The sequence below is a fragment of the Geotrypetes seraphini genome, chromosome 6 (assembly GCF_902459505.1).
Source record: "Geotrypetes seraphini chromosome 6, aGeoSer1.1, whole genome shotgun sequence".
NCBI lineage: Eukaryota > Metazoa > Chordata > Amphibia > Gymnophiona > Dermophiidae > Geotrypetes > Geotrypetes seraphini.
The window spans coordinates 199,311,911-199,326,766 of NC_047089.1; the positions used below are offsets into that span (position 1 = coordinate 199,311,911).

Sequence of the window (14,856 nt, forward strand, 5' to 3'; positions counted from 1 at the left end):
CAGCAAGAGGCAGCGCTGCCACTTCTGCTTTAGGGGGTGCAGGGGGAGGATCAGTTACCGAATCGGGAGACCAATTTTTTGTTTGTTTGTTTGTTTTAAATCGATTTGAATCGATTCACCCGAAGTGAATCAGTGAACCGATTTGAATTGTGAATCGGGCAGCACTAATGCAGAGTCCTTACAAGCCCTGATCTCCATAGTCCTGGAATTTTCGCAAGAGGGACTTGAGAAGGGCCTGTTGGTTGGATCACCGAAATTGAAGATATCAGGCATTTCATGTTTCCGAGCTCGGGGAGAGAGAAATCTCTGGCCTCTCACCCAGATGTGACAAGATTCTTAAAAGGGGCTCTTGGTTGCACCCTCCTGTGTATTTAACATTCCCATCCTGGAATCTTAATACCATTTTGCAAAGTCTCAGTAGGGCTCTATATGAGCCCTTACAGGAGGCTTCCCTCTTAGATCTGACAGTCAAGACAGTGTTGTTGGTAGAGATTACAAGAGACAAGTCTCTGAGTTACAAGCTCTCTCTTACAGGGAGCTGTTTCTTAAGATTACAGAAGCAGGGTTTTCCTTACACATGGTTTCGTCCTTTCTACAGAAAGTAATCTCTGCCTTCCATGTCAATCAAGAAGTCAATTTTCCCCCTTTCAGCCTATCAGGTCAAAGGAAAAGGATAAAATATTGCATTTGCTAAATGTTAAGAGAGTTCTTCTTTGCTACCTCAAAGTTATTGAGCTTCAAGTCTCTGATCACCTTTCTGTTCTGACTAGTCATGCTAAGAAAGGCAGGTCTCTGTCCAAGGCCTCAATCTCCAGATGGATTAAAATGGAAATTTCCTCCATGTACATGGGCTGTCATAAGCAGCTGACGATCGCATTGAAAGCAGACTCAACCAGAGGGCTGGCTACATAATGAGCAGAGGCTCAAGTGGTCTCCCCTATGGAGATTTTAATTGTTGCAGTTGCCCAGGTCTTACTGCATCTGGGTAGGCAGAACCAACGTTTCAGCCATCATGCTATGGTTTTCTTCAGGAGATTTGTAGAGCAGTGACATGGTCTACTATTCATACCTTTACCAGGTTCTGTAGAGTAGACATGGCAGCTAGGAAGGATGCCGCTTTTGGGTCCTCAGTATTAAAGGCAGACTTGGTAGTCCCACCCAAGACTCAGGGGACTGCTTTGATACATCCCTAGCATTCAGAACTACTAGACACATTTCACTAGAAAGAGAGATTAGATTCTTACCTCGATAATCTTCTTTCTTGTAGATGTGTCTAGTAGTCCTGAAGCCCGACCCTGTAACTGTGCTTCACCTGCCTTTGGTCTTAATTTCAGTCTGTGTCAGACTGTGAAGAAATTCTTTGTCTCAGCTAAGCTGAAAAAAATAAGGGGGGATATCAAGTTTGATTTTCTTCTTCTTAGCAAGACATAAAAACATAGAAACATGATGACAGATAAAGGCCTAATGGCCCATCCAGACTGCCCTTCCCCATCATCCATTATCTTCTCTTCTCCCTAAGAGATCCCACATGCCTGTACCATGCTATCTTGAATTCAGATACAGTCTTCATCTCCACTACCATTTCTGTAAAGAAGTATTTTCTTGCATTACTCCTGGGCCTAACACCTCTTAATTTCATCCAATGCACACAGTGTTGTATAATTTAGATAATGTTATACTTGTTACAGAGCAGAACAGAAACATAAGGTTTGGGAAGTTTTCCCCATTGCCCTCCTTCCAGTGATGTCTTCCATTACAGTGGTTCTTAACTGCTTTTGTACAAACTGAGAAGGCAAGAACAAGCCTACTGGGAAGGAGATGGAGCTGAAAGATGAGTGATATCATTCTTCAAGCAACTTGTGGGTTCAGATGCATAACCCTAGCGTTTAGGACTACTAGACACATCTACAAGAAAAAAGATTATTGAGGTAAGAACCTAATCTTTCTTTACAGTAGTGATATGTCTGTACAATATATTATGAATTAAGTATGCTTTTATTCATTGGTCTGTACAGCTACAACACCGCCAGGGAATTCAGCTCCTGTAGCCATCAGAATTATGAAGATTTTATTATGAAACGAATGCCTGAGTGCCTCAGGAACAAGCCTCTGGCAAAAGACATTGTGTCAAACCCTGTGTGTGGGAATGGTTTTGTTGAACAAGGAGAGCAATGTGATTGTGGAACTCCAGAGGTAAGTCTAGCTTTGACATAATGTTGCCTGTGTAAACATATTGTATGTGGAAGTTTGAGCCCTAGCAGTAATGCCACTATATTACCACTAGAGGTCTCAGCAGCCATTTTGGAGAACTTGATCATTGATGTGGGAGCAAATGAGCATTGCTCATGTCCCACCAGACTCTTTCATTTGTTAGATGCACCATTTACCAGATGCAGATTTCAATTTGACCAGGCAGGAGCCATACCTACTTGGTTAACTCCTAAATGCATAACTCATGCTAAAAACATTAACATACATAGGTTAGTTAAAAAGGCTCAAAAGTTTGCAACAGAGGGCAAACTGACTTGCACAAGCAAGAGATATCACTGAGAGAAACAGGACCTTGGCCTGTGTGTTTCTAAGCTCACTGCTTGAACCAAAATGTTACTGATTCATAAAGACTAACATAATGAACAAGGAACGTGAACCGCTATAGTCATTCATAAAAAGCAAGATTTTAAGTAAGTTCTATCAATCCAACTGCTCATGAGTATGGCATGAAATTATGACCCTTATCTCAGAAGCTTCCTTGTATGAAAATGTCAGCATCTAAACATTGAGAGTCCTAGATATTTAAATGCCATTTCAGAACAGGAGCACTCACACTTTTGGGGGAGCTAACTATATACAAAATTTAAAAGGCCATGGGCAGGATAGAGACAAGAAGTGTCCTGAGGGGGGGCTACAGTACAAACATGAATTTTCCACTTCATATAAAGAATCCATATTTAATCTGAGAAAGACATCAGTATTTACAGTGCATCAGTATTTACATCAGTAAATTTACAGTATTTACAGACATCAATATTTACAGTGCATGTCTGGGTCCCCTTGACCACGCACTCCCTGACACTGACCCCACCCCCCAGTCATTCTGACATCTTTATGCCCTCCATGGCTACAACTCACCTTTTTCTATGACTACTCTGATGCCAGCCCTCTCTCCACTTTATAACAACCCCCCTGATGGCAACCTCCACCCTGTGGCAAACTTCACCTTAATGGCAGACCCATCAATGGAAGCTTTCACCTTGATGGCAACTCTCCTACTTGGGTAATCCCATATGGAGCCCCCCTCTGAGGATCTAAGAATGCAGGATGGGAACCTTATTGACAGACCCCTTCATCTCCCACTCCCCCTACTCCCAAATCACTTTCCAGGCTTACCAGGTTCAATTGTCTGCTCGTGTTTGTCAGCGCACATTTGTCCGGCGCGCTTTTGTCCTGTCACCTATATATACGGTAGCTTTCTTGGGACCTCTCTCAACTGATCTCAGGCTAAAGGATATATTCCCCTTCCTGCCTGAGGTCCGCCCCTGTGACTCAGCATAATTGTTCTACCTCCTCTAAGGTGGCTCAGCTCTGAACCACTGAGCCTAGTGCATCCTGGGACCTGTAGTTCATCCCCTCTTTGGTTAGCACTCCCAGCTGCCCAGTGGTATAACTGTAGTCTTAGTAAAGGAAAACCTCTTAATCCCTCACAACTATTAAAATAAGAAATAGAACAAAGAATTCCAAAGCAGAGAAAAGAAGCAAATGGCCATTAACTATCTCATTTACTGACGTGCCCTGAGGTATCCACATTGTAAACAATGCTGAAGGCCAATGTGAAAAAAATGGGTTTTGAGATCAGCTTCAAGTTGTTGTTGTTTTTTATAAGAGGACTCCTTCCTTTTTGTAAGAGGACTCCTTCCTGAGAAACACTGGAAGATGATCCCTAAGAGAAGAAGCAAGAAAAAATAACATCGAGCATCCAATACAGTGATCTCCAACCTTTTTCGTGTAGAGGGCTGCAGTGCGAATACGAGAAAGCTCTGAGGGCCAGGAACAGATTTCAAGCTTACACATATTATTAATTTTGTAAACCACCTTGACCTGCTTGTTCATACTGGGTATTATACATTAAAAATGAATACTCATATTGATTTTATAACACTTTAAGGATATATTTTTAAAACTCACTTTATTTTGGATTGTTTACAGTAGCATATTCCATAAATGAGACCCTGAGTAACAAAACACACTTAAGACATTGCTTGTAGTTACTATATCAGGTGGACAAGACTGAAGTTAATGCACTTACAGGATTTGAAGAGCATTTCAACCAACTGTTTGAGGGCCGCAATGGAGGACTTCGAGGGCTACATGCAGCGCTGGGGCCCTGCATTAGAGATTCACTGCTTTGCTGCCTGTAGTGTGGAAATGCTGCTGCACTGAAGAGAAGCTTTCCAAATGGAAAATCTGGACTCCCTAGACACCCCCCAACCCCCGGCCTGCCCCGTTATGCCCCAGTTCTGCCCCGCCCCTTGCTACCTGCTCTCATCGGGCAGGAGGGCATGTGTGGATGCCCTCCTGCCTTATGGCGATTTGTTGGAATCTTTTCAAAACCCGGACAAAGGGCCAGGTCTCAAAAAGCCGTCCAGACCCCCAGATATGTTTTGAAAAGGAGGACATGTCCGGGAAAATCTAGATGTCTGTAACCCTATGTATTTATAAAGGAACCCCTATAGTTTTTATTCCTAACAAATTCTTCGTGGTGAAACATGACCACATTGGGTTGTGATTTTTAATAAACCATACTTCTTTTCATCTTTTGAGCAGTTACTTGATGAAATTGCAATTTTAGAAAGGGTTCAGTTTACAAGGGGATTTCCATAATACATAGACATTGAAAGAGGAATTGGGGCTGTGATTGGGTAAGGCCTGGAAGAATAAAAATTTTTATGTGTATTCCCCATTTCATAATGGGAATGCACATGTATGACCTAATATTTCCACGCTGGGATTTATAGTTGCTGGGATGTATAGGTTTCAAAAAGTTTTTATTTCAACCAGTCCTTTACAAGAGGAATAAAGGGAAGTGTCCTACTTAATCTCTGATATTTAGTTCCCCTTCCAAACTGAAAATAAATATTGGGGTCACTGTAGTTAATTTGCAGCATTTAAAAAATAAGAATTACCATACTGGGACAGATCGAAGGTCCATCAAGCCCAGCATCCTGTTTCCAAAAGTGGCCAACCCAGGTCCCAAGTACCGAGCTAGATCCCAAGTAGTAAAATAGATTTTATGCTGCTTATCCTAGGAATAAGCAGTGGATTTCCCCAAGCCATCTCAATAATTGCCTATGGATTTCTCTTTTAGGAAATTATCCAACCTATTTTTAAACCTTGCTAAGCTAACTGATTTCACTACAGTCTCTGGCAGTGAACTCCAGAGTTTAATTTTATATGGATAGGTTTGCAAAATGGCTCATATACACATAGTAGTACTGACATTTGCACATGCAAATTGCAAAATACTCATTTACATATTTAAGTTGCTGAGTTTCCTCCATTTTTTTCACTCATGTTTTTCTATAAAATCGCTGCTCTCATATAACATATACACATACACTCCCATAGGTCTTTTAGAAAAGGCTATGTAAGCAGATCTTTTACATAAAATACCACTGGAATTGAGCAAGTCCTAAACTGAATGTCTCAGTTCTGATCTGTATACCTAAGGTGACCATTTATTTTTTTCATCAAAAGGGGACATCTATTAATTGTCAGTCCCGCCCATAATCCCCGCCCAAATCCCACCCTAGCCCCGCCCCCAATTTCTTCCATTCATTTTTCATGCACACATAATATCTTATTAATTCATAATGGAACCATAAAATTTAAAAAAACTACAAAGCACACTATACACATAGAAAATGTTAATTATCATTTATATTTGGGGGGGTTTCAAATATATCAAGGCGGATGACTTTAAAATATGCAATGTCCCCTTAGTAACTATAAAAAAAAACAAAAAACAAATATAGTGGAAAATATAGACAGCAGATATAAATTCTCAAAACTGACACATTTTGATCACTAAATTGAAAATAAAATCATTTTTCCTACCTTTGCTGTCTGGTGATTTCATGAGTCTCTGGTTGAGTTTCCTTCTGACTGTGCATCCTTTTTTCATTTCTTTCTTTCTTTCTGCACTCAAGCCCAACAATTGTCCCTTTCTATTCCCTGCCTCCTTCCTTCCCATGTCCTTAGTGCCCCCCAGTGCCTCCTTCCCATGTCCTTAGTGCCCCCCAGTGCCTCCTTTTCATGTTCTTAGTGCCCCCCAGTGCCTCCTTCACATGTCCTTAGTGCCTCCAGTGCCTCCTTCCCATGTCCTTAGTGCCCCCCAGTGCCTCCTTCACATGTCCTTAGTGCCTCCAGTGCCTCCTTCCCATGTCCTTAGTGCCCCCCAGTGCCTCCTTCCCATGTCCTTAGTGCCCCCTAGTGCCTCCTTCCCATGATCCCCCCCCACACTGCCTTCCAGACTTTGTCCCACCCCCACCACCGAAGCTAACCTGCCTCCTACCTACCTCCTTCCCTCCCTGCCACTGTAAAAAAAAAAAGCCTCCCCCTAGCGCCCATTTTAGACACCCCCCCGCCACCGCCGCCACTGCCGCTACTCTCCTTCTTACCTCCCTGCTGCTGATAGTTATCACTGCCCAGAAGCCTTCTTCCCGACGTCAATTCTGACGTCGGAGAGGACGTTCTGGTCCGACGATTACCAGCAGCAACAGGGAGGTAAGAAGAACAGCGGCAGCAGCAGCAGACGAGGTTGAGGGGTGGGTTTAAATCGGGCGCCCATCTTCCCAGCTGCATGTCCAGCCCTGGTTCCTCCTCCCGCTCTAGCTATGAGTAGCAGAAGGAGCTGAGAGTGACGCCTTCTTTTCTCTTCTCCCCTAATCAGAGCTAGAGGACGGACGCCCCAGGAACTGTTCTGACCAATCAGCACTGAAAGGGATTGAAGACCGTTCGTCACTCAGCCCTCATCTCTGCCCTTCTTTCCCTCCCTTCAGTACTGCAAGAGGCCAGAAAAAGAGGCTTTTTTTTGCACGCAGGGAGGGATAGGAAACGATCGCCTGTCCGGTTGTCCCCGTGCACACCTTCAGGATGCTGTCCCTGAAAACGGGACATTTCGGCGTCCCGAAGCTGTGTGTGGGGACAACGGGATAGGGGGTCTGAAAACGAGACGGTCCCGTTCAAAACGGGACGTATGGTCACCTTATGTATACCCACTGCAGGTCCTTGTGACTCTGGGCAAGTTACTTTACCCTCCATTGCCCCAGATACACTTTTGGCTCTCTCTGTGTCTATAACTAAGAGAGTATATGAGAGTTTAAAGAAGCAGTACCCTTAACATACTGGGGTCAGTATTCAAATGAGTTTGACTAGGCATAAGAGTCTCCTGCCTGGTTATAGCCAAATGAGCTGTCTGGCCATCACTATTCAGTGTCTCTTAACTGAATAGTGAAACTGAATATTTCCATTATTTGGCCATTCCCTAACCCAGTGGTTCCCAACCCTGTTCTGGAGGACCACCAGGCCAGTCGGGTTTTCAGGATAGCCCTAATGAATATGCATGAGAGAGATCTGCATATAATGGAGGTGCCAGGAATGCAAATCTATTCCATGCATATTCATTAGGGCTATCCTGAAAACCCGACTGGCCTGGTGGTCCTCCAGGACAGGGTTGGGAACCACTGCCCTAACCAGCTAGGTTAGAGATATCTTGGAGATGGAGCAAGGATGAGCCCAGCATTTAACTGGTTAGTGGCAATATTAAGTCTGCTAACCAGTTAAAAAAGTGCATAAAGTTAGGCCATCTGGTCAACATACACAGCCAGATACTCCATGCTGGGAGCTACGCAAGTCTCAGCATTGAGTATTTGTGGGTTATTCAGCCTACAGCTGTGAGTGGCTTAAAACTGCTTCCTGCTATGGGAGGAATATTATCCCCTATATTTCTATGCTGTAGCACCTCTCTCATACAAATGCACTATCACCTTTTTTATTTAGGGTTTTTTTTAATTAAATGTGTCTTTCCCCCAACTTTTATGCAATTTGGTCCTGTTTTGTGGAATTTTGTTCCTAGGCAGAACAGACATCCTCAACCTCATTGCATTAGTTTGAAAAAAATAAAGAAATCCTTCATAGCATTTATCTTTAGAAACATAGAACAGACGGCAGATAAGGGCCACTGCCCATCTAGTCTGCCCACCCCAATAACCTTCCCCTACCTTTCTCTGTGAAGAGATCCCATTTTGACTTAAAATCAGGCACGCTGCTGGCCTCAATTACCTGTAGTGGAAGATTATTCCAGTGATCAACCACCCTTTCAGTGAAGAAGTATTTCCTGGTGTCACCGTGTAGTTTCCCGCCCCTGATTTCCCACAGATGCCCTCTTGTTGCCATGGGGCCTTTGAAAAATAAGATATCCTCTTCCACCTCGATACGGCCCGTGAGATATTTGAACGTCTCGATCATGTCTCCCCTCTCTCTGCATTCCTCGAGTGAGTATAGCTGCAATTTTTCCAGCCGTTCTTCATAAGTCCCGAGACCATCCGGGTGGCCATTCTCTGGACAGACTCAAGTCTCAGCACATCCTTGCGGTAATGCAGCCTCCAGAATTTTACACAGTATTCCAGATGGGGTCTCACCATAGATCTATACAATAGCATAATGACTTCGGGCTTATGGCTGACGAAACTCCTACGTATACATCCTATGATTTGTCTAGCCTTAGATGAAGCTTTCTCCACTTGCTTGGCAGTCTTCATGTCCTCACTGATGATCACCCCTAAGTCACGTTCTGCTACAGCCCTCGCTAGGATCTCACCATTAAGGGTGTAAGTCTTGCATGGATTTTGGCTGCCAAGGTGCATGACTTTACATTTTTTGGTATTGAAACTTAGTTGCCAGGTCCTGGACCAGCGCTCCAGTAGGAGTAGGTCGTGCACCATACTGTCAGGCATTGAGTTTTCGTCAGGCAATGTGCTTTTGTCTGTTGTGTTCTTGCCTACTACATTGCATAGTTTGGCGTCATTGGCGAATAGCATTATTTTACCTCGAAGCCCCTCAGCCAAGTCCCTTATGAAGACGTTGAATAGGATTGGGCCCAAGACCGAGCCCTGCGGCACTCCACTGATCACCTCCGTCGTTTCAGAGGAGTGCCGTTCACCACCACTCTCTGAAGCCTACCTCCAAGCCAGTCCCCAACCCATGCTGTCAATGTGTCTCCCAGTCCTATAGAGCTCATCTTGCTCAATAACCTGCGGTGTGGTACACTATCGAATGCTTTGCTGAAGTCCAAGTATACGATGTCCAGGGACTCACCAACATCCAGCTTTCCCGTCACCCAGTCAAATAAGCTGATTAGGTTGGATTGGCAGGACCTCCCCTTGGTAAATCCATCTCGTAGATTCTCCTCGTTCAGGATCGTATCCAATTGGCGTTTCATTAGAGTTTCCATTAGCTTGCTCACTATTGATATGAGACTCACCGGTCTGTAGTTTGCAGCCTCCGTCCTGCATCCTTTTTTGTGGAGTGGAATGTCGTTAGCCATTTTCCAGTCCAACGGGACTCTACCTGTACTAAGGGAAAGATTGAAGAGCGCAGATTGCGGTTCCGCCAAGACGTCACTTAGCTCCCTGAGTACCCTGAGGTGTAGGTTGTCTGGCCCCATTGCTTTGTTAACCTTGAGTTTAGACAGCTCAGAGTGGACAGTGCTGGGAGTAAACTCAAAATTTCGAAACGGGTCTACCGAGCTATCCCTTGTCTGCAGCTGAGGGCCGGATCCCGGTGCCTCACGGGTGAAGACTGAGCACAAGTATTCATTTAAAAGTTTAGCTTTTTCGGAGTCCGATTCTACATAGTTCCCGTCTGGTTTCCTAAGGCATACTATCCCGCCTGTGTTTCTGTTTCTGTCACTAATATACCTGAAGAAGGATTTATCGCCCTTCTTGATGTTCTTCGCTAGATTCTCCTCCATTTGTAATTTGGCCTCTCTGACCGCTGTTTTGACGGCTCTTGACTTGGTCAGATAGTCTTCTCTAGAGTCCTTTTTCCCTGATTGTTTGTAAGAGATGAACACTCTTTTCTTCTCTTTTATGAAGTCTGAGATCTCTGCAGAGAACCACTGTGGCTTATTGTTTCTTAGCCGTTTACTTACAGATTTTATAAAGCGGTTGGTTGCTTCTTGTATGGTAGCTTTCAGAGTTGACCACATTACTTCTACATTATCTGTTTCTGTTGATTGGCAGGAATGTAAGAATCCCTGTTGCAATGCAAAAACCTGTACCATGAAGGAAAAAGCCAAGTGTGCAGATGGGGAATGCTGTGAGAACTGTCAGGTGAGGCATTTTCTTTTGGGTTATGTGCTAGGAAAAAAACAACCAAAAACCCTTGTTCCAGATATGATAACAAGATTTTTTGGCAAGTGTTGCAGTAGTGCTTTTCCTTGAGGTTCACAGTCTACTGAAAAATGCCTGCTATCAGCAAGCAGTTATCTGAGTCTCTGAACTCCAGAATAGAGAACGACATGGGGACAAATTTTTCCCCGTACCCGCAGGAACTCAATTTCCCCATTCCTGTGTAAGCTCTGCCTTAACTGCATAAGGGCCGCAATCCAGTCGGGTTTTCAGGATTTTCCCAATGAATATGCATGAGATCTATTAGCATACAATGAAAGCAGTGCATGCAAATTGATCTCATTCATATTCATTGGGGAAATCCTGAAAACCTGACTAGATTGCGGCCCTCGAGGAGGGACTTTGACACCCCTGCCCTAAACTGAGAAGCTGACAGTCAGGATTTGAACTGGTAACTATCTAGCTTCCAATTAAGAACCCTGCCACTCGCTAAGCCAGTTAAAAAACCTTGTTTCCACTGCAGCAGGGACAATGTATCAAAAGAGTCAGAAAAGGCGCTAAACTATAGTTGAGAGAGACTGACTCAGTAAATAACACAACCCATGAGAAGGGCCCGCTGTACAAAAACTCAGCTCAGAGACATAAAACTCTGAAGAGGGGAAGGTAACCCCCTCTTGGGGAAAGAGTTTATCATCCAATCATCGCTTAATCAATGTTAAAAGCGGGTCCAGCTCAAAGGTATAAAAATTTTTAACTGTATATATATCTTAATTGAAGTACTGTATACAATAAGTTCAAAAAGCTTTTGCACTCAGATTGACACTGGAAACTAAAAAACCTCACTTAGCTTAGTTTGAAGGAAAGCTCATCAGGGTCCCAACGCGGCCCCGTTTCGCTGTCTGCTTCAGGAGACCCCGCCAACTGAAATTTTAATTCTGCTGAGGAGTAACACCATATGAGATTAAAAAATACTAATTGGTCAAAAATGTGAGAAAGTTTCCAGTTTTTAGTTTCCAGTGTCAACCTGAGTGCAAAAGCTTTTTGAACTTATTGTATACAGTACTTCAATTAAGATATATATACAGTTAAAAATTTTTACACCTTTGAGCTGGACCCGCTTTTAACATTGATTAAGTGATGATTGGATGATAAACTCTTTTCCCAAGAGGGGGTTACCTCCCCCTCTTCAGAGTTTTATGTCTCTGAGCTGAGTTTTTGTACAGCGGGCCCTTCTCATGGGTTGTGTTATTTACTGAGTCAGTCTCTCTCAACTACAGTTAAAAAACCTTGGCTATTGTAGTTGAGTCAAGATGCTTCTATCCATATATTTTTACTTCACCTTCCCTCACAAAACAGGAATGAGGTTGAAAATTCATGGAATGGCCCACATAATCCCTCTCCTTAATTAGAATCCTCACTGCCCATTCCTGGCAGAGATAGATAATGGGGAATGAGAGATCAGCAGAGACTTCAAACACTAATGCCTATCACTTAACCTGAGACTTCAGGAAAGAGAAAGTACGACCATGTATCCCCATTATTGAGAAAGCTTCACTGGCTTCCAGTTCGTTATAGGATACTTTTTAAGTGCGTATGTGTTGTTTTTAAGTTTCTTTATGGAATATTTGATCCTTCAATGCCTTTTTGTTGGAATGCTACTAGATCCTGTTATTCGAGGATTACAACAATGTATAAATTATCATTCCCTTCTTTTAGAGGACTTAAATGTACTGGGACTTAAATGTACTGGGAAGCTTAGTAAATCTTTGGCATTTAAATTGGTTGAAATTTGGAATAAGCTTCCTGACTCTATCAGATTGACAGGTCAGTTACAACAATTCCGGAAAGATTTAAAAACTTGATTGTTTACACAATATGAACATAACATAAGAACATAAGAAGTAGCCTCCGCTGAGGAAGACCAGAGGTCCATCTTGCCCAGTGGTCTGCTCCCACGGCGGCCCATCAGGCCCACTGCCTGAGCAGTGGTCCCTGACTAGCTCTACAACCTATCTCTACTCTTATTCCTATAACTTACCTCTACTCCTATCCCTATAACCCATCTCTACACCTATCTGTACCCCTCAATCTCTTTTTCCTCTAGGAACCTATCCAAACCTTCTTTGAATCCCTGTTCAGTGCTCCTGTCCACCACAGCCTCTGGAAGCACATTCCATGTATCCACCAGGAGCACTGTACAGGGATTCAAAGAAGGTTTGGATAGGTTCCTAGAGGAAAAAGAGATTGAGAAGTACAGATAGGTGTAGAGATGGGTTATAGGGATAGGAGTAGAGGTAAGTTATAGGAATAAGAGTAGAGATAGGTTGTAGAGCTAGTCAGGGACCACTGCTCAGACAGTGGGCCTGATGGGCCACCGTGGGAGCAGACCGCTGGGCAAGATGGACCTCTGGTCTGCCTCAGTGGAGGCAACTTCTTATGTTCTTATGTTATGTTCTTATATCTTAAAAGTTCATCTACTGAAGTGCCGTAATAACAGTATATTTTATTCTTTTACTTTAAATTTTGTTCCTTCAATTTTAAGCATCAATGCTGTTTCTGGATATGATACACCAATAGCACTCTCTCTTTTAGGCCTACTATTATGTCTTTCTAAATTGAATTAATTGTGAACTGAGCCGAGCTCCTTTGGGAGATGACCATTGGATAGAAACAAGTACATGTATTTTAGATGGTATTTTAGAGGTAATTTATTTCCAGCTGACTTTGGTCAGGGTATGCTGCGGCTTCTCTCCTTTCTGGTTCAGACAAGTTGTTCATGTTTCACCAGCTTTGGGACAAGCTTGGGCAGATTTATATGTCTATGTCTTTGTTCTTGCTGTATTCACTTGAAGGAAGCTGCTTGTTTAATCGGACTCTGGGGTTAGCACTCAAGGGGATTAAACAAAAAAGTAACCATTGTTCAAATAAACATAAGTGGTTTGATAATGAAACAATTAGTAAGATGATTGGAAAGGATCTGGCAAAAAAAATGGAAAATTATTAGATCGGAATAATTGGAGATCCAACACAAAAATTTACAAACAATTGATTTAAAAAAACGTAAAGCATTTTATTCAACTAAAATTGATTCATCTAATATGGGTTCAATGGGTTTCAATACAAAAGAGTTGTTCAATTTGGTTACAAATTTATTTGATACCACACGTCACACTCAATCTATACATAATATTATGTTACCTTTAGCAAATGATTTAGCTCAGCATTTTGATTTAAAAATCTAAGAAATAATTGCTCGATAAATGATACTCATGAATATCAAATGCCTATTATGCAAGGAAATGTAATACAAGCGGATATGATTTGGAGCTCCTTTCATGATTTAGAATGGAATAATTATATTAAATTGTATAACAAATATGCTAAATCATATTGTGTTTTGGACTATTGTCCACCGGAAATAATGAAATTAGCTCCATTAGATTTTAAACTGAATTTGTTGAATTATCTGACTGATAATTTAAAGAATGGAAAATTCCTCACTAATAATGGTCATATTAGAATAACTCCAATCCTAAAAAAAACCAAAAAATCATTATCATTAATCACTAATTATAGACCAGTAGCATCCATTCCATTTTTTGTAAAAATTATGGAACAATTGGTCCATTCTCAACTAATAGAATATTTTGATCAATTTTCTCTCTTGCATAAATCTCAATCTGGTTTTAGACCTTTATTTAGTACCGAGACAGTAATTGCAGCTATTTTGGACAATTTACGTTCTTTGTTTAGTAAAGGTCTTAATGCCTTGATCATGCAATTTGATATGAGTTCTGCATTTGATTTAGTGGACCGTTGGTATTAGAGGAGAGGCTTTCTCATGTCTCGCACCTATCAAGTTTGTTTCAGTAATGATCTTTCAGGTATTTGGAATAATTCATCTGGCGTTCCACAAGATTCACCATTGTCCCCATTGCTCTTTAACGTTTATATGTCATCATTAGGTGTGCAATTGTCCCAGCTGGGGATAAAGCTGTTTAGTTATGCAGATGATTTTACGATCATTATTCCATTTGCTATTTCTCTTTCTGAAGTTATTCCAAAAGCAACAGAAATATTAGGTCTAATGGAGCAATGGATGACTGAATTTAGACTGAAGCTTAACTCTGAAAAAATGAAGTTTTTTGTAGCTTCACCACGCTGGGTTGATACTAAAACATCATTGCGTATAAATAAATTCAGCTATCCTATTCAATCTACCATTAAAGTTTTGGGAATAATACTGGACCAGGGCTTGACTATGAAGAACCAGGTGGACTCTTTGGTCAGAAAGGGTTTCTTTACTCTGTGGAAGCTTCGGTCCGTTAGGGCGTATTTTGATGTTTCATCATTTATGGCTCCTTTTACTAAGCTGCGATAGCGGTTTTAGCGCGTCTGCTAGACGCTAACACCAGCATTGAGCTGGCGTTAGTTCTAGCCACGTAGCATG

General features: G+C 42.2%; 1 protein-coding gene across 1 annotated transcript in view; it reads left to right on the forward strand.

Moving 5' to 3' along the window:
- Positions 1–14,856, forward strand: part of LOC117362637 (zinc metalloproteinase-disintegrin-like VLAIP-A) — a 173,284-nt gene that overhangs the window by 98,280 nt on the left and 60,148 nt on the right. Inside the window, exons 12-13 of the mRNA XM_033949347.1 lie at positions 2,016–2,193; positions 10,299–10,388. Coding sequence (XP_033805238.1) covers positions 2,016–2,193; positions 10,299–10,388 — 268 coding nt within the window. The remainder of the gene's footprint in view (positions 1–2,015; positions 2,194–10,298; positions 10,389–14,856) is intronic.